The sequence below is a fragment of the Triturus cristatus genome, chromosome 10 (genome assembly GCF_964204655.1).
Source record: "Triturus cristatus chromosome 10, aTriCri1.1, whole genome shotgun sequence".
NCBI lineage: Eukaryota > Metazoa > Chordata > Amphibia > Caudata > Salamandridae > Triturus > Triturus cristatus.
Window position 1 is genome coordinate 141,305,737 of NC_140593.1, and position 18,386 is coordinate 141,324,122.

The window sequence follows — 18,386 nt, forward strand, 5'->3', positions numbered from 1 at the left end:
AAAAGAAGTGTGTGAGGGGACAGAACTGAGAACTGAGAACTCGATCTTTAATTTTTTATTTCCTCAGTACTCTTGTTATGTATTAAAATGTTTTCATATTTTTGTGGTCTGTCCGTGTCATCATTTTCCACCCAAGAAATCTCCACCATCATCAGCGTTAGAGTTCAGAGCTCCTGTGCTGGTGACATAGGATGAGATGTATCATAAGAACACGCTTTGTGAGAGTCACATTGCTTGTGTTGTGATCACATGTAAAATCAATCTAGGGCCGTATAAGGATGAGCTGCGCCGGCTCAGTGCAGCGAAGAAGGCCTATCTTTTTGAGTGCAAGGTGTCTAATGTTCAAACTCATAACTTGGAATCTCTCCAAGTTAATGCATGAACTTTAAGCAGAATAAGTCGCAAAAAGAGAGAGGCAAAATTAATTTGTTAATGCATGAACTTTAGACAGAAAAAGTCAGGAACAGAAAGAGGTAAAGTTCATGAGTTAATGCATGAACTTTAGACAGAACAAGTCGAAAACAGAGCGGCAAAGTTCATACGTTAATGTATGAACACCAGATAGAACGCGTCGGAGCAGCGAGAGGCAAAGTTCATGCAGCAGCTCAGAGAAGTTCAGAGTTAAACTTTATCGGCCTGATTGGGTAAACTTACACTTTTGTGTAAGTTTTTGTTTGTTTTGGTGTTCACAAACACGGAGTTGATAGTAAGTTCACGACTGCGGAGACTCCGCAGTTGGTCATAAAAAGATAGGCATATCCTTTATTATGTGCAGAGTGCGCCGCACCCACTGCGGGGGCCTCCGCACAATAAAAGATAGGAGTATGCCTATCTTTTTATGTGCAGAGTTCCTTGCCCATACTGCAGAGTCTCAAAGCACTAAACTTACTATTAACTCAGTGTTTGTGAATGCAAAACAAATGTAAATGTACACAAAAGTGTAAGTTAACCTTTGTGAATCAGGCCCTGATGTCTCAGACATGCAGAACAGGCCCTCAGCACTACGCTGCGCCAGTGCGCCTGATCACGTGTGCCCCCGGATCTTCAGCTGGCCGCATGCTCGTTCAACGGGGTTCCCAGACCGAACATGACCTACAGTACATCTTTCCTCCTGCCATCTTGTAGAGTTTCAGTTAGGCCACGAGCCCCATTTCATTATGGATACAAACTCATTTGTGCGGGTTTTTTTGATGCTCCTTGAGTATAATGGCTGTGTTGCAATGCGCGGTGAAATATGTTTTGGTCCTTGTCATACCCGAGTCACGTTTTGCCATCACTTGCAGGACCATGGTGTTCCAGAGGCCCTAGCACCCAGGCCCATATTTATCCAGGTTTTGCGATGCCCTTGCACTATGTAAGGGGACGCAAGGGTGATGAAAAACCTAAATGAGATTTACCAAGCGGGGGCTTGCGTGGCTTCAGAAATCTAGAGTAACACAACACAGGGTAAATTGCTGGCTTGCGTTACTTTCGTGGCAGGGAGGTATGCCATCGGTGAAGTGTGGGTGTTCCCATGCATCCACCTATGCATTCCGATACATTCCCAGATTTACCAACACTGCTAGACCGGGGAATGCATCTGAATTGTACGCCTCCTCCCCGCCAGAGGCGCATCAAAGAGAAGAATCTCTATCTCTCCTCGCTGTTTCCTCTTTCTAAGGGTGCTGCATTCTGCAGCACCCATAGAAAGAGGAAAATGCCTCTAAGGATTGTTTTTGTGCAGGAGGGTGTCCCTTCCTGCATAAAGACAATCCTGCCTAAAACGCAGTTACCCTTACACCATGACGCAAGGGTGCCTGCTTTGGCATAAGACAGCAGTTTGTGGACCAGCGCAAGCAGAGTGCAGGAATGCACCATATAATGCTAAATATGGTGCATTCCAGCCCTTTCACGCAGCCCAGCACAGCAAGGTGGCTTACTGTGTTGCGTGAAATATTGATAAAAGTGGGCCCTTGTGTTTTATTTGAGCTGGTGGGGTCAACCGGCACTCATGTTTGGGCACCGACACACTTAATTTCCTAATTAAGCACTGCCAATGAATAGTAATCAAAAAGATGGTGAGGCGGGCATCAATGACGGGCCACGTACAGACATTATGGATGAGTTTCACTTGTGTGCAATTAATGATTAATGATTTCTGAGACACCGGTGATTCCTGCTTTGAAAAAGAACATAGGGCCTGATGTAGAAGTCGGCGGAGGGAAAACTCTATCACAAACGTGACGGATATCCCATCGGCCGTATGACAATCCCCATAGGATAGAATGTGATCGTAATACAGCTGACAGGATATTGCTCGCATATGTGACGGAGTGTTCCCCTCCGCTGACTTCTAAATCAGGCCAATAGCCTTTGTGGCTAGTGTCATAGCAGTACATGCGGGACATTGGATGTGCTTGTTAACAAGTACCAACTCTACCCAAACACTTTACAACCCTAACAAAACATTATTATAGTGCTACTATTAATAGCAAATATAATAAAAAAAATAGACACCATAATTTCGAAAGGTCAAGAAGATCTCACAAGAACTGAAAAATAACAAAGATATTTGAAGATCAACAGCATTGTTGCTAAACTGAACATACTGAATGTTGTATGGATTATTTGTGTCTGCAGGCAACTGGCAGAGGAAAAATTCCAGGAAAATCAGAAGAGGAAACAGGATCTGAAATCCAAGAACCTTCAGGTGCAGACCATAGACATTCTTCATGTGAGTAAGCTTTGCAGATCCTGGGCCTCAATTATGGGAGCATGCAAAGGGGCATATGCCATAAACTGGCAGATGTATTGCACCTTAGCATCACACTCATTCCTACGCAATTTTTCAAAAAGGCTTTTGCACTGTTTTAAAACACAGACATTAATGTATAGCAGTCGCTCTACAAACCCATCTATCTTCCAACAATTTTCAAACACAGTGCATAAGCAATGTTTTTAATTCCTCAAAACATCATCCCCCTAAAAACTCTCTTTTTATCTTACACACTTGGATGCATTTTTTGGGGATAAGTCAGGATTTAAAAGGTAGGTCAAATGTATAGTATGAAATCTGTCAAGCGAAGATCCGATGGGCGTCCCCCTCCTCTAGGTCTAAAAACTTTTAATAACTTTGTGCACCTTGGTACTGGCAGCCCAGAATGAAGGTCAGTTGTGTGATTAGATTGTGGCAGATTATATCACAGTAATCACATCATGACTTCCTTTACATCATACCTCATCATATCTCACGTCACAGCTTAGATGGTGTGGGTAAAAAAATGTACACCAATATTTAAGACACCCGAAAATTTAGTTTACCCCAAAAAACAAAACTAAAATAACAGAATCAATGCTGCCACTTCTGTTGTTCAAGAGAGATTTACTAAGTCTATGCGTTGGGGTTCCATCACTTTTGTGGCTCAACCTCGATGCAAAATCCTTTTTTGTCTTGTGTGGCTTTACGGGGTTTAGTAAAGACAAATAAGCACAAGGCAGCGCATATCGCAGCCTTGCGTTACCTTGCGTTGGGAAGGCATTGCCTGGGTGGAGCATGGGTGTTCCCACGCGTCCACCAATGTATTTTGGTTCATTCCCAGTTTTACAAAGACTTCTAAACCTGGAACTGAGTCAAAACCTGTGCCTCCCTCAATCAGGTGTAACGAGGAGAAATATCTTTATTTTTTCTTGTTAATTCCTCTTTCAGTGCATGCTGCATCACACATAGAAAGAGGAATATACCTTTCAGGATTGTTTTTGTGAAGGAGGGTGTACCTCCTGAACAAAAACAATCCTGGCTGTAACACAGGCACCTTGCACCATGGTGCAAGTGGCCTGCGCTGGTGCTAGGTGGCACACAGTGCACCAGTGCTAGGAGATAGCAGAATTGCATCATTTTTTAACGGATTTGACACATTTCTGCTTTTCTCCGTTTCACGCAAAGCAGCAACATTGCATGCTGTGCCGAGTGATAAAATCGCAACTCTGCCCCCAGGTGTTTGCACCTCACATAAACTGAATTGCAGGAAATGCTCATTACAAAATAGCCTTTCCCTAGAGAATTTAAGAGTTGCTGTTCTCTTATTGTTCCTCTTTGTTGTGGTGCTTATGTCACCCTTTACCATGTTTTGCTTGACATTCACTTCTGAACACTCCACTGACCCTAGTATATCTCAATCTAGCATAGAGAAGGATTTCCCATGAAATAGATTGCAGACTTCTTACCTTTTGGCATTGGCTGCTAACCACTCCAGCACTAGAACCCCATCAGGAGGGCTTAAGAGACCTTATGGTTTCCCAGTGCACCGAGAAAATCCCCTGGTGTTGAGCCTTAAAGGCACTCCTGCAGAAATTTGGGTTAGAAAACTATTGGTCCTCGCCTGAGATAATCAGTACGATTCCGCAAGATAGGATCAAAGGGCACTATTGGGAGTTTGTAGACGTTGAAATTGTGACAAAGAGCAAATGAATGCTGTCATTAGCTTCTATAGACTTAAAACCATGTGCGGGGTATGAGCCGACCATCGATGAAATTGTTGCCGCTCTAGCACGCAAGGTGTACCTCCAATTACAGAACCCTACCCATTAAAGTGTTTAGCAGTAAATGGCAAGATAAGGGTGGGGTTGATGACCTGGTGCCCAGTACGCAAATGGGGGCCCAGAATTATTGACACATATATTATTTTTTTGCCCCTACAACCACAACCTTCGTGTTACATGGATTGCACCCCTTTGCTGAAATCTGGGTACTTGGAGGTATTAAGAGGGTTTTAAAACCTTTAGCATCGACACAAGGGGAGTAGTTTTTTGGTATGGCTAAATACCTAATGACATTATGGATAAGGCTGACCAAGAGTATAAAGGGTAGTGTATTGAGTTCCAAGACTTTACACATCCAAAGAGGTAAAAGATGTTTTATTTCATAAAGTACATGACCACCAAACCCTAAGAGCAGCAGTGACTTCACCAGCTGTCACTACCTCACACGACTGCTCAGTCCAAGTGGTGATCACTCACATTCCACCCCTGATGGCATCCACAAGCTTCCGCAGTGCTACCTCATCGAGTTCCACTCTTAGTGAGATGGTCAACATTCCAGACACACAGCTGCAAAGAGGATTAAATAAAACATAGCATAGTGTTTAAATGCCGGTGGGCTATTGTGCATCTGAATTTTGCGTGTGTATGTGTTCTAACCCATACATGCCAAATGCCAACCCTCCAGATTCAGACAGGAGACTACTGATTTCAAGCCTGGTCTCCCACCTCCCGATTCCTTCAATCAAAAACCTGATTCCTCAGCAGGCTGCAGCCGGGACTGGTCTAGTGAGACTCGTAGTATTCAGTTCACTGCCACCACCCTTCTCCTGCATGCCAGTGCACAACATTTTTGTCACATTTTTGTGCATTCTCCGTGCTCATGACAGGTAAGGGGAAAGAAACATGTATCTGCATTTCTGATATCCGATCCTGCGGCAGCACACTAAGGGGCTGATTAGGATGGCCGACGGACTTGAGTCTGTCCGCCATTCACCATCCTGGGGCCATCCTGTGGTAAACCGGGACCTTTCGCAATACATGCAGCGGTCCTGCATACCAAATCAGGATGTGACCACCACCATGGCGGTCGCATTTTGGTTTTTAACATTGCGGTGGATGCTGCTCACAGCAGCACCCGCCGCCACAGGTGCCTGCCAAGTAGTGCTGTGAAATGTAGGGGGGACCATGGGTACCGCCCAAGTTCATCCTCACCTCCCCCCAACCCATGGGGGCCCGCAACGGGCCCCCCTAAGTAATCCACACATGCCGATGCTGCCATGGAAAGGCCTGAAATTTCGCTCATCATAATTTAGTGGACGGTGCCTGCTAGGCACCGCCACCATGTTATGGTCCCTGGACCGTCCGCCAGGCAATCTGAGTGATTGCTTCTGGTGGACAAGTGGCAGACGGTCTTTCCGTCCGCTGCGGTCAGGAAACGATTCCCCCCGCCATCCTATTTTGGCGGGCGGAAACTCGCGGTTGGCGAACGGAAGGACTGCCACTGCATGGCTGGCGGTAGCGGTCCTTCCACCATCCTAATCGACCCCTAAGTCCCATACATGACATTCGACCCTATGCAGGCCTCGATAGAAGTCAATGGGGGTGCTAACCAGATCCACACAACACCACGCCACGACTAACCTGGGCTCCTGGAACGCTGCAACGCCGCATTTTGGACGGGGAACCTACGCTGTGTGTCTCCCCCGCCGCCTCCACGTCACCGCAGGCCGCTGTTGGGGGAGACTACAGCTCCCGTGAACCACCACAGCCCCGCCCCCTTCCTGTTGTCAGCGCGCCCAGAGGCGCTTTAAAACTCGCGGCTCCCTCGGTGGAGCGGGGGGTGCTAACCAGATCCACACAACACCACGCCACGACTAACCTGGGCTCCTGGAACGCTGCAACGATAGAAGTCAATGGGGGTGCTAACCAGATCCACACAACACCACGCCACGACTAACCTGGGCTCCTGGAACGCTGCAACGCCGCATTTTGGACGGGGAACCTACGCTGTGTGTCTCCCCCGCCGCCTCCACGTCACCGCAGGCCGCTGTTGGGGGAGACTACAGCTCCCGTGAACCACCACAGCCCCGCCCCCTTCCTGTTGTCAGCGCGCCCGGAGGCGCTTTAAAACTCGTGGCTCCCTCCGCGTCGCGGGACGCGCGCGGGCGGCGCCGGGCTAAGCCCGGGCAAAGGGCGGGCCCTCTGTGGCCCTCAGTGGTCACCAGCGGTCGGGCGGGCGATCCCTCTTTCGACAACAGGCTGCGAAGGTAACTAAACATACTATGGGGAAACGCACTAACATGATCGTACCTGTAGCTCCTGTTGTCCCCATTGAGTTGCCTATATCGTTTGATACACTGTTGACCAATGCCCTTACTATGGTTACCAATGAGATAGCAGACACCGAAAGAAGGATGTCCATTGGACAATCTACTATTATTCCCCCATGTTCTCAACCTATAACGGCTACTTCTAATCATGGCCTTCCACTCTCCCCTGCTGTAATTGTCACCAAACCAACTGTTCAAGCTTACATATTAGCCCCCACCCCTGGAGCTACCAGTTTGGCGAGTGTTCCTGTCACGGTTATTTCATTGGAACCTGAAACAGATACAGCGCCATCTACTAACAAAACAGCAGGGGAAAAACGTAAGAGAGGCCCTGCCAAAAATGTTGTAAATAAAAGGAAACAACCAAGCCGCTGCAGAAATCAACCCACCCCACAGAGTATGTGGCACAAAGATAAAAATTGTGAAATAGTAATACCAATTGACACTGAGGATTTACTGCCCCCACTATCATTTTCGGACTCCCTGTTTCTGCATGCATACTACAGCCTCCAGCTTTGGACAAAGGCAATTGTGGGGATTACATGTTGCCGTTTGAGGGAATTGACAACTCTGTCTGTACGCAGACTGAGTTCTCCGACCGAAATACTCAATCTAAACCCAATGGCAACTTGATTGAAACTATTGTAGATACCGTTTTTAAAAAAGTTGAAATTCAAATAGCTAAACAATTTAATACTATTTTTAAGAGACTAGATAAAATCGAAAACCTTGTCAAAAAAGAGGATACTAAAAGGAAAGGTATTATCAGTCTAGATGCTCTTCGGGGCGAGAAATTTATGAAGGAGTTAGAATTATTATGTAATGGTATGAGGGAGGGGGGTCCGGCCGTTATTGCTGACCCTGGGTCTAGTAACATCAAAGGCCCAACTATTTCCAAAAATGCTTCCTCTAACTGTAGCCTAGTTAATACCCCACCCGTACGGAACATTGGTCCAATTTATGACCCCTCTGAAGTAGCAGGAACTGCAACGGCCAAAACTGTAAGTTCAAATGTCAAGGCTATTACTATTCCATCAGTCACTTCACTAGCCAGGACAGGCATCACCATGGATGGTGCAAGTAACAGTGGAGGTGTACCTGTAAAAAATAGACCCACTAATAATCAAGGGCCACCACTCCACTTACCCCCAGAAGCCAGCCCATATGTTCTAGTTTTAGCAGGTGTTCCTGCCCTTAAAGAAGGTCAAAATGAGTCATGGGCTCAATTACACAATAAATGTATCGATTGGTTGACCAAACATAAAGGGGCAAGATGGGACATTTCAAATGAAATTATATCAACCCGTCGGGTGTGTTGGGTGGGTCCACAGTACAAAAATATTAGTGGGGACTGTATAGTGATTAATTTTAGACACCCAAACTCAGTTAGATTTTTTATGGATAACCAAAACACTCACGTCAGTTTCGCCACTGCAATAACTCTCCTTCCACTCGGTTATTTCTATAGGCCCCCCCATAGACCACTTCAAACGGCCCCTACTATTTTCCCTTTATTCAATAGATTTTCCGCCCTATCCGATTTAGGAAGCCTAGATTGACTACCATCAACATCCTCTAGCATATCCAATGAGGTAACTAGTACTGTCCTTCTGGAAGAACCAAATCTCACATGCATCGACAAGATACGCCCAGGTAGATTAGTACCTCCTCATGTAGTATGCCCCGATCTTCCCATCGCCCTTCCTTCCTCGCCCACTATTTTACCGGTTGATACCTTGAGTATCATTAGTTGGAACATCGCTGGGCTCCTAGGAAAGATGAAAATTAAAGAATGGGTTACTTGGATAAGTAATTTTGATGTGGTAATGTTGCAGGAAACTTGGTGCACTTGTGCTCAATTATTGGAGGGTTTTTTCTGTCATAACCTTATTGTACCATCTCCTGCTATGGGGCGACCCAGTGGCGGTCTATCTATCTGGGCAAAAATTTCTAAGGACGTTAAGATTGAACAATTAAATGTGGTCAGTTAACACTTGAAAGCCGTGAAATATGCTGCAAGGTTAAAGATTTGTTTTATAAATTTTTATAACAATGATTTCGTTAACCATCCCAATCCAATTTTTTTAGAATTGTTTAATTTCATTGATGAAATTGCTAATGGTGAAAAGTATGGCCAATTTGATGGTATTTGTGTAGGTGGAGATTTCAATGCTCACATCTATTCTATATCCCCGCCTTGTAGACGAGGATCCGAACTATTGGACTTATTATATAGCAGGGATTTAGATGATGTAATGGGCTACGGTGGAATTGCTGAGGAAAAAGCACCGGCTCCCACCTACATTGGCCGAGGCAGTTCAACAACTATTGACTATATATTTACTTCCTCCCTCCTCAGTAGTGTGTTACTCAAATCTGAGGTTGTTAGCAGTTCATATAGTGATCATCTGCCAATAGTAATTCACCTTAAATCCATTAAAAAACCTATAGGCCCACATGAGATTGGGGCCTCAAACGTTACTACATCTACAGATAGGCTAAGGATTGTATGGAGAGGGATTGATAACCAAGGAATTTTAGCTAATGTGATTAAGAATCACCCTCTATTGATTGCCAACTGTTTAACATTTGGCGGCACTGCTATAATTAAGTCTTTTTGCGATTTATGTGCAGCTATAAAAAGGGCAATCTCCAAACCTATAAAAGAGAACAAAATAAACAACCATAGATGGTTTGACACCAATTGTTCGAGGGCTAACAGAGAGCTTAGAAGGGCCTTGGAAGCTAATCCCCGAGATGTGTCCCTCGTCAGATCATTACGTCTTAAATATAAACATACACTAAAAGCTAGATCTGAGGAGTTGTTGATAAGCCACTGGGACAATTTAACTAAAACTGCTGTTCTAAAAGACTCGACAGGGTTTTGGAGTGAAGTAAAGGTTTTGAGAGCCCTGGGTAGTAATATTACCCCGATAAATTGCAATATCACAGGTGATTCATGGGTCAATCATTTCTCTAAGCTTTATGCCGCGGCTGGAGATTCAACCGAGGACATTTTCCCTGATAGTACCATAGTTATAACATTAGAGGAGGTGGAGGAAGCCATCAACAACAGTGCCGGCAATAAGGCTCCTGGCCCTGATGGCTTGTCCATTGACCAAATAAAATCTAACATTTGTTTCTGGGCCCCCTTACTCTGCAATCTTTTTAATAATTTGAGTAAGAAATCCATCCCCTCGACATGGTCCAACAGTACCATCGTACCCATTTTTAAAAAAGGAAATAGAATGGACCCGGGGTGTTATCGACCAATATCTTTGATTGATAACACCCTGAAGGTCCTTGGAAGGGTTCTATTTAATAAAATTAGTACTTGGGCCGATGAGAACTCTATCATCCATCGTTGCCAGTTGGGCTTTAGGAGTAAACTTGGTACGGTGGAACAATGCCTGAATCTCAATCTCCTAATGGCTAAATATACAAGAGGCAAACAGTCCCCCCTATATTTTGGTTTTATGGATTTAAGTTCAGCTTTTGATTTTGTAAACCGTTCTCGCCTATGGGCTATTCTTTTAAAATATGGTTTAGATGAACCTTTAGTCCACTTTTTAGCTAACCTTCATCGTAATTTGAAAGCTAGAGTACGAATACATAATGAAGGTGAGGTTTCAAATTATATTTTAATTGGCAAGGGGGTGAGACAAGGCTGCGTCTTGGCCCCCTTGCTTTTTATATTATACATCAATGAATTAACTAACTCTTTATGTAACCTGACAAAGGACGTCCCTATCATTAATCAGAGACCTATCCCGGCGTTACTTTACGCAGATGATGCGGTCCTTATGGGCCGCACCCCGAATGCTCTGCGCATTTTAATATCGGGATTTGTTAACTATATGTCTGATCTAGGTTTGTGCACTAATTTTAGCAAATCTTTCATAATGACCTGCGGCCCTAAAAATTATAAAATCTCAAAGATTACAATAGGTCAAAACACTTTAAAAAGCACTTGCACTTTCCCTTATTTGGGTCTGCTATTCTCTAATAGCTGTTCATGGCAACCACATGTTGCAATGGGGAGGAACAAACTTTCTAAATCTATCAATTCTGTTACCTCACTTCGTCAACCACGTCGGGCAGATGTGGTTTCCAGTCTATTACAAATCTACCGGACTCAATGTCTCCCAACTGGAACGTATGGAGCAGAAGTCTGGGGGTTCTCGAACTGCTCAGAATTACAAAGAGAAGAGAATAGATTCTGTCGGAAGATCCTGGGGGGGGTTATCAGTGCACCGACCTTTGTATGTCATAAAGAACTAAAATTACATTACATCGAGGATTTTATAAGGGCCAGACCTGCATTATTTTGGTTAAGGATTTGGCAAAACCCAGCAGCTTCTCTTTCCCGTGAGATCATTATGGATTGCTTGAAAAGTGAGAACTCGAGTTTAATCCCCTGGATAAATGCGGTGGAAAGGAGCCTTGTGAGTGTTAACTAAGGTCACCTTTTCACAGATCCTGACCAGATCGACCTCTCCCATAAAAATCTGGTGAGAAGGGCCCTCTATCAACATTTTCATAATGAGAGGGAAAGAGTGGACTCACTGAAATTATCCACAACAAATTATCTAATGATCCGGGAGTAACATATTGTATCTCCGACGTCACCCCAGCCCTATTTATGTAAAAAATTGGGCAGGTGGAACAGGAGTTTACTATTTAGATTTAGAGACAGGAGCATTGTAAACCTTATTTGTTTTCCACTAGGCTACACTAAAAATTTGGAAAAATTACATTGTCCTTGTGATCTTGGTGGAACCCAGAGTATGCTCCATTTTATTTTTGGCTGTGGTTTTTATAAGAAATATACAAAACATTACCTAATCCCCTATTGCAGGAAATATGATTTGATTGACCACAATCATGCTCATAGCCAATTTTTAACGCTTGGATCGGACGAACTAATTTTTAGAGTTAGTGGCTTTCTCAAAGCAATTGTATGTTCACGCAGGTCTCTGAAAATTGAGTGATTTTGTTTACATATGTATTTTGTACTTTGAAGCTTATTTTTCACAAACTTAATGTCAGTTTACATATGCATTGTGCACTTTAAAGCCAATTTGCACGAACTTAATTTTAGTTTATATATGCATTATGCACTTTAAAGCCAATTTGTACAAATTGAATGCATTGTATTTGCCTTACCTCTACAAAGTTAGTGGTTACATTTTTGTATATTGCACGTATGATGGTTCAACGTACAGTTTAGTAAGATTATATAATTGTATTTTAATTGTTGCTTTTTTTTTTAAGATATATTATTTGCTATTTTAATTTGCGGCTTAAAATTGTAAGCGATAAACTGTGTATTTTAAATTTTGGTTCTGTGCTTTTATGGATGGTTTTTGAAATCCGAATAAAGTCTATTTGAATTTGAATTTTGAATTTGAGAAGTCAATGAGAGAAAAGCAATCTCCTGAATATTTTTGTAAAATCTCCCACTTTCCTCTTCTAAAATGTTGGCATGTATGTCTAATCCAATGCTAAGAACGAGCATTAAGAGGAAAGGGGCAGTTTCATTTAGCCACAAATGCGCTGTTCACTTTAACTGAAAATTAGTTTGTAATTATTGTAAATGAGAATGTCTGCATTATCTCGGACTAAATATCCCCCTGTGTTGGCAATTCCATAGAGTTGTCCTTTGCACTTTGCCACCAGGGGTTGCCTGATGCTTTGTGTTGCAAATGTTCCTATGGTAGGGATTTTTGTTCTGCGCTAGATTATTATATTTTTAAATGTGATTTGCTGCATATTTATAACAGGCACGGTGCTGGCAATTCCTATGGAGTTATGATCTTGCAAACTGCCGCCATGGGCTGCCGGATGCTCTGAGTTTAAATCTATTCAAATGGCTCCAGCACTGGTATTTCATTTCTGCTGCACCAGATGGTGATTTTATTATATTGTATTTTTAACTGTAATGGATTGCAGGAATTTTAAATGTGTACTATTTATGTATAATATACTTTTATGATCTTAGTGATCGAAAATAAAGTTTATAAATTAAAAAAACAGCTTGACATTTGCAGTGTTTTATAACCCGCAGAAGATCCTTAGATGTTACCTTCTGCGCCCTTATTTAACCCAGGACTGCATGGGGTAGGACACACCAGCAGTCCACTATTCAATATCCGCCATCAGGCAGCCATGGGTTTACGTGGGTGAATAAGGGTACCAAGGGTGGATGGGTGCACTGTAGGTGTCAGGCACACTACAAACACCTCTGTCTCTGCCAATAAGCAAGCCTCTGCAGAGGAAGCCCCAGGCTTGGGCTAGGAAGCAGCAGGCGGTTGGGAACGCCCTGTAGTGGTCACCAGACCTGGAGCCTTGAAAGTAGCTGGCTGGCAAAGGATGTGGTCCGTCGGCTAGACTGCCGACTTTGGTGCTGGAAGCCATGGTTCGAGTCTCGGGGGCGCATCCACATCCTGTGATTCTGGGCAAATCACTTAATCTCCCCCTGCCTGATTGTGGAATGTAAATACGGTGCTCGTGTAAAGGGCTCTAATACCTTCGGGTCGAGTTTGCGCTATATAATTATGCAACAAAAAAAAAAAGATAAAAAAATTTCCACACTTAACCTACTTAGCTCACGTCCCAGACACCAGGTTATGAGAAGAAATACCTCTGAAATGGACGCCAGTCCATCAGCATGGCATGGGTGGCGGAAGTAAAAGACACACAATTGATGGACGGAATGCAGAACAAATCTAAACATTCTCCCCCGGTCAAGAGATCTGGGTTAAATCCATCATTCTTTTGCTCACCATGCCACCCCAGTTTAGACCTGGCCATATGCAAATCAGTCTTGACCCTGTGCCTCATGGGAACAGTCCAGCTCGAACTGCCAAGCCAGGTCCTCCCTGGACCGGAAACAAGCATCCTAGGACCGGTTTCGGGGTTTCACCTCTCATCAGCCAGGATAGCTTGATTCCAGTGGCACAGTGAGCTAAGGACCCACATCTGGGCATACCTGGCGCACTTAGGGCGAGAAAGCAAAAGACACACAATTGATAGACGGAATGCAGAACAAATCAAAACATTTACCCCGAGTCAAAAGATCTGGGTTAAATCCATCATTCTTTGGCTCACCATGCCACCCCAGTGCAAATCAGTCTTGACCCTGGCGGAAGTGACATCATTTTCCCACTGAACACTGGTCGCAGTTAAGCTGCAAAGCTAAGGACTTCTTGACCACCGAGGATAGCGGTGGGCAAGGAGGTGCCACCTCGTGCCGTGCCAAGGGAGTAGAGGATATCATTATCAAGTCAACTGATACTGCCCCGGCCCTCCGACTTCCTCTCCTTTGTTGTCTGTCTTGAACAGCGCTTTCATTTACTTCCCTTTCAATAGGTATTTTGCTTTCACCACAATAGGCGCCGGCCAATCTCCCAGAGCTTTGTTTCGCTGCCTTTCCCTTTATTAAATCTTAGCGCTGCAAGCAGCCTTCTCCCGCAACCGTGACGCCAGCCCGGAAGGAGGCATTATTTAAAGTCAGCCCGGGCGCGAGGCATTCAGCAGATTTTAATAAAATAACACAGAAACTCCATTGGGCCGTTATCGGTTCAGGGCTTTAGAAATGCCAGGTGAGCGGGAGGGAAGAACAGCGCTGCTTATAATGAAAAAAAGGAAAATCAATGCAATAAATGACGTGGTAATGTAGACAGAAACCCCCGTGGGAGGATGCATTGTTTGCCTTTATTTATTAACCCATTCTTTACCAAGAGCCTTTGAAATATAGTAATAAAGGTTAACATTTTAACGCATGTTGGTGATACGTAAAGCGTAATTCCGAGGGACGTCCACAGTTGGATGCTCGGTGTTTTTCCCCCACTTTTCGCCTACTACGCAAATTCCGCTGACTCCTGCATTCTGCCTCCGCAGCTTCTTTCATGTTCTTCCCTGTCCTTCTGAAGGCATCATGCGGGTGTAATAGTACGGTAGCGGTGATCCCGTGAACAAAAACAATACAAAAGAACTTGCCACATTATTCTCCAGCGGCTTGAGACCCTCACGGGTGAGTAGCCACGCTATACAAATCCCTGATTGATTGATTGATTGATTGAGTTGAACCTACAAAAGGTGTCATTGGGCACAGAACCGAGCCAGTGCCACGCACAGCTGACATTTCCACGGCACTGTATCCACAGTCACCAGCACGGCACACAAAACAAGACTTTTTGAGGGAGACTTTATTGAGCAGTACGCACCCTTCTTCTTTGTCAGAGTCCATACATCAGTTGTGGCTACTCTTGTATGAGGCAGTCAACCTTGCTTTGATCTAAAATTTCAAAATATTATACAGCAGTGCATTAGCTTTGGCCCTCCACTGAGGCCCTCCACTGGAGGACCAGAACTCACTATGAACTCCTGTTTGTGACTCTCACAAGAAGGGTGACCACCGCACGGCTGAGCAGGTTCTGATTGTCATTAGGACAATCAGAGCCCAGGGCCGACTGGTAACAGCAACCAATTCTGGCTGATTGCTACTGGACCAGCCCTGGGAGCAGGGGGTGCTAGTAAAAACACCGCTCCCGCTTTTGTTACAGGGGGCCGACAGTGCAGCAGTGCCAGTGACAAAACCGGCCCCCACCTCTCCGATCCACCGGGAAAACGCCCGGTGCCCGCTACGGCCAGTCCGGACCTGTCAAAGCCTTTCTGCTTGCTGACTCCAAATGAAGTGTGTATCCAGAGTGCCACTTCTACCATACAATTGAAGGTTTTGGGCAAGAAATAAGAGTGCCTATCAAAGGTGTAATGTAAAATGATACCCCCCACCGCAAAATGTGATGAGGGGCTCCTGACTCCCTTATCCCACAGATATTCATAGTTCTTTGGCTCAATGGGGACTTCCTGAAGGGTTGGGTGCCCGGCACTGCATGGGCCTGCATTATGCCCCTGGTGCCAATATATGCTGATGCTCAACCATGTTCCTCCTCTACAGCGATGTAATTGCACGCCACAGTGGACCATATTTTGATCTGTCCGGTAAACATTTAGCATTATTGTCCAACTCCTTCCTTTTCGAAACACGTACCTGGCTCACCGTGGTACGTAAGGAGACTGAGGATGTACGAGCTTTTTTAAGTCAGCATCACAGTGAGGAAACTGGGTTACTGGTTGAGGGGGTGGAACCCTACTCAAGCAGAAACCACAGTTCATGTCAGGGTGAAGACTCAAGCAAATCCCACATTAACCTGTGCTTACTTCTCTGGGAGCTTGGTACAAAGCAGTCAGGCTTAACTTAGAGGCAGTGTTAAAGCAGCACTTCCAACAGTAATAAAGTGAAAACACAAAATAAAATGTTACACCAATTTAGAAAAATAGAATAACATTTCATAAATTATTTTAGACTAAAACAACAACAATTAAATCAGTAGAACGGGAGATGTGCAATTTCAAAGTTTTAGGTAAAGATAGTGCTTAAAAGCACAAAGCGCCAAATGTGTTTATCTAACTGCTCTGAACTGGGACAAACACACAAGTTCAAGCTGCCTACGATGGAGTGCAGGCCAGACACCAGGACCAAATTAGGGCTGCTGAACAAAGTAAACACAAGGAGATGATGGACAGAGTGCTGAAACTTTTCAGACATGCACCCCCAATCACAGATCTGGGTTGAATCCATAATCGTTCTTTAGCTCACTTCGCCACCCCAGATCAGACCCAGGCATATGCAAATCAGTCTTGACCCTGTTCCTTATGGGAACAGTCAAGCCCAAACTGCCAAGCCAGGTCTTCCCTGGACTGGAAACAAGCATCCTTGGACCGGTTTCGGGTAACACCCCTCATCAGCCAGGCTAGCTTGAAGCCAGTGGCAAACTCTTTGTGTTTGCTCTGCTGAACAAAGTAACTTAAATACTGGTTGCTATATCCTGCGTCGAAGATGAGTCGAGCAGTGTCTGTTCCGAGGAAGCTGTGGGACTGCAAAGCGGATTCCTGTGTCATCGCTGAGGATACAGTCAATGAATGACTTGTCCTGCGTCAAAGAAGTGTCTCACAGCAGTGTTTCTGAGGAAGCTGCTTGGCTGTGATGCAAAATCATGCATCGTCGTTGAGGATACTGCCGGCGAGGGGCTGCAATATGAAGGCCTTCGTCGAGAATTATTTTCACTTCAGCAGTTCCGAGGAGGCTGCAATGCAAAGTCCTGCATCAGGGATGTGTCATGCAGCAGCGGTTTAGATACGAATGAGAGTAGATGCATCACGCTGCATTGGTTCTGCTCACAGGACCACAGCTGGGCTGGCAAAGTACCTTCAGGCCCACTTTCATGGGTCCAGGACCGGGGTGGCACCACTTGGGGGTGTAGGACTCACCACAGACAGAGTCCAGGTGTTGGGTTCATGGTGGTTTGAGCCTTTTCTGTACCTGAGGCTGTGATCAGGAGGCCGGCCAGCTAGACCTTGGAGTCACTCTGCTGGTTCCGGGTTCAAGATGCAGACCCAGTCCTTCTGACTCAGGCAACAGGGTAACAGAGTAGCAAGCCTTCTTGCAAAACAGCCCAGCTGTCCTTCTAAGTCTTCCACAGGTCCAGAGGTGTCCTAAAGAGCTGGGTCTGATGGTCCAATATTTATGCGTAGTGTCAGCCTTGAAATAGGAGAAGGTTCTAGAGGCTTTCACCCCCAAAGGTGCTTGGAATTTCCTGCCTACCTGCTCAGGCCCCAGCTTGTCTTTGGTAACAAAAGACTAGTGGCACACCCTTTGTGAGTGTGCCCAGTCAGAGCCTTTGTGATGTGCAAGTGTGGTAGGTGACAGCTCCGCCCCCATCAAAGTTAAAGATGCCACATCCTGCCAACACCTATTCCCCCTTTGACTCACTGTCTGGGAGCAATACACAAAGACCAGCTGCCAGCTACTCCTAGTCATGTGACACAGGATACAGGCTGCACCAAATGGTTGGGATAAGAAAATTCCTGCATTCTAAAAGTGAAAAAACATCAGAAAAATGCCAGCACTGGCACAGCTTAATGTGAGCGTTTTAAATAACTGATCATGACTCTTAATCAACATTGTCAAATTTAATTTCTTTCATTCCTCACTGGTATGAATTACAACACTTAATTAAATCACTGTCAAAGTATCTGTGAAACACATCAAAACAGCACAAAAACATGAAATACATCTTGAAATGTATTTTAGAGCAATTAAAATAGAAAAGTGGTACACATAATCAACACAAACTCCAATATATACAAAACACCATCGTTTACATCAAGAACACACAACAGAGCAAATCCCAGTTCTCACATTTTTCACACCAACAGGACCCTTACACCTTGCTGAATTAGCGTGATCCCATGAACGGTACGGCAAAACACCAGGGTGTTGCTAAATCACTTTGTTTTACTAGGCTTTTTAAGCCTAGTAAAACAAAGTGATTTAGCAATTAAAAGTACATGCCCAACTTTCTAAATACATTGTACCCTGCCCTCTGTGCTGTTTAGGGCCTACCTTAGGGGTGGCGTATAGCTATTAAAAAGTGAGGTTTGGGCCTGGCAAGTGGTTTACCTTGCCAGAGC

General features: G+C 44.7%; 1 protein-coding gene across 3 annotated transcripts in view; it reads left to right on the forward strand.

Annotated features, from left to right (window-relative positions):
• NEK11 (NIMA related kinase 11) overlaps positions 1–18,386 on the forward strand; it is an 835,513-nt gene that overhangs the window by 507,139 nt on the left and 309,988 nt on the right. For 2 of the 3 annotated variants that reach the window (XM_085630659.1, XM_085630660.1), the window contains exon 11: positions 2,620–2,713. In XM_085630659.1, coding sequence (XP_085486785.1) covers positions 2,620–2,713 — 94 coding nt within the window. The remainder of the gene's footprint in view (positions 1–2,619; positions 2,714–18,386) is intronic. The other variant, XM_085630661.1, reaches the window with a different exon arrangement.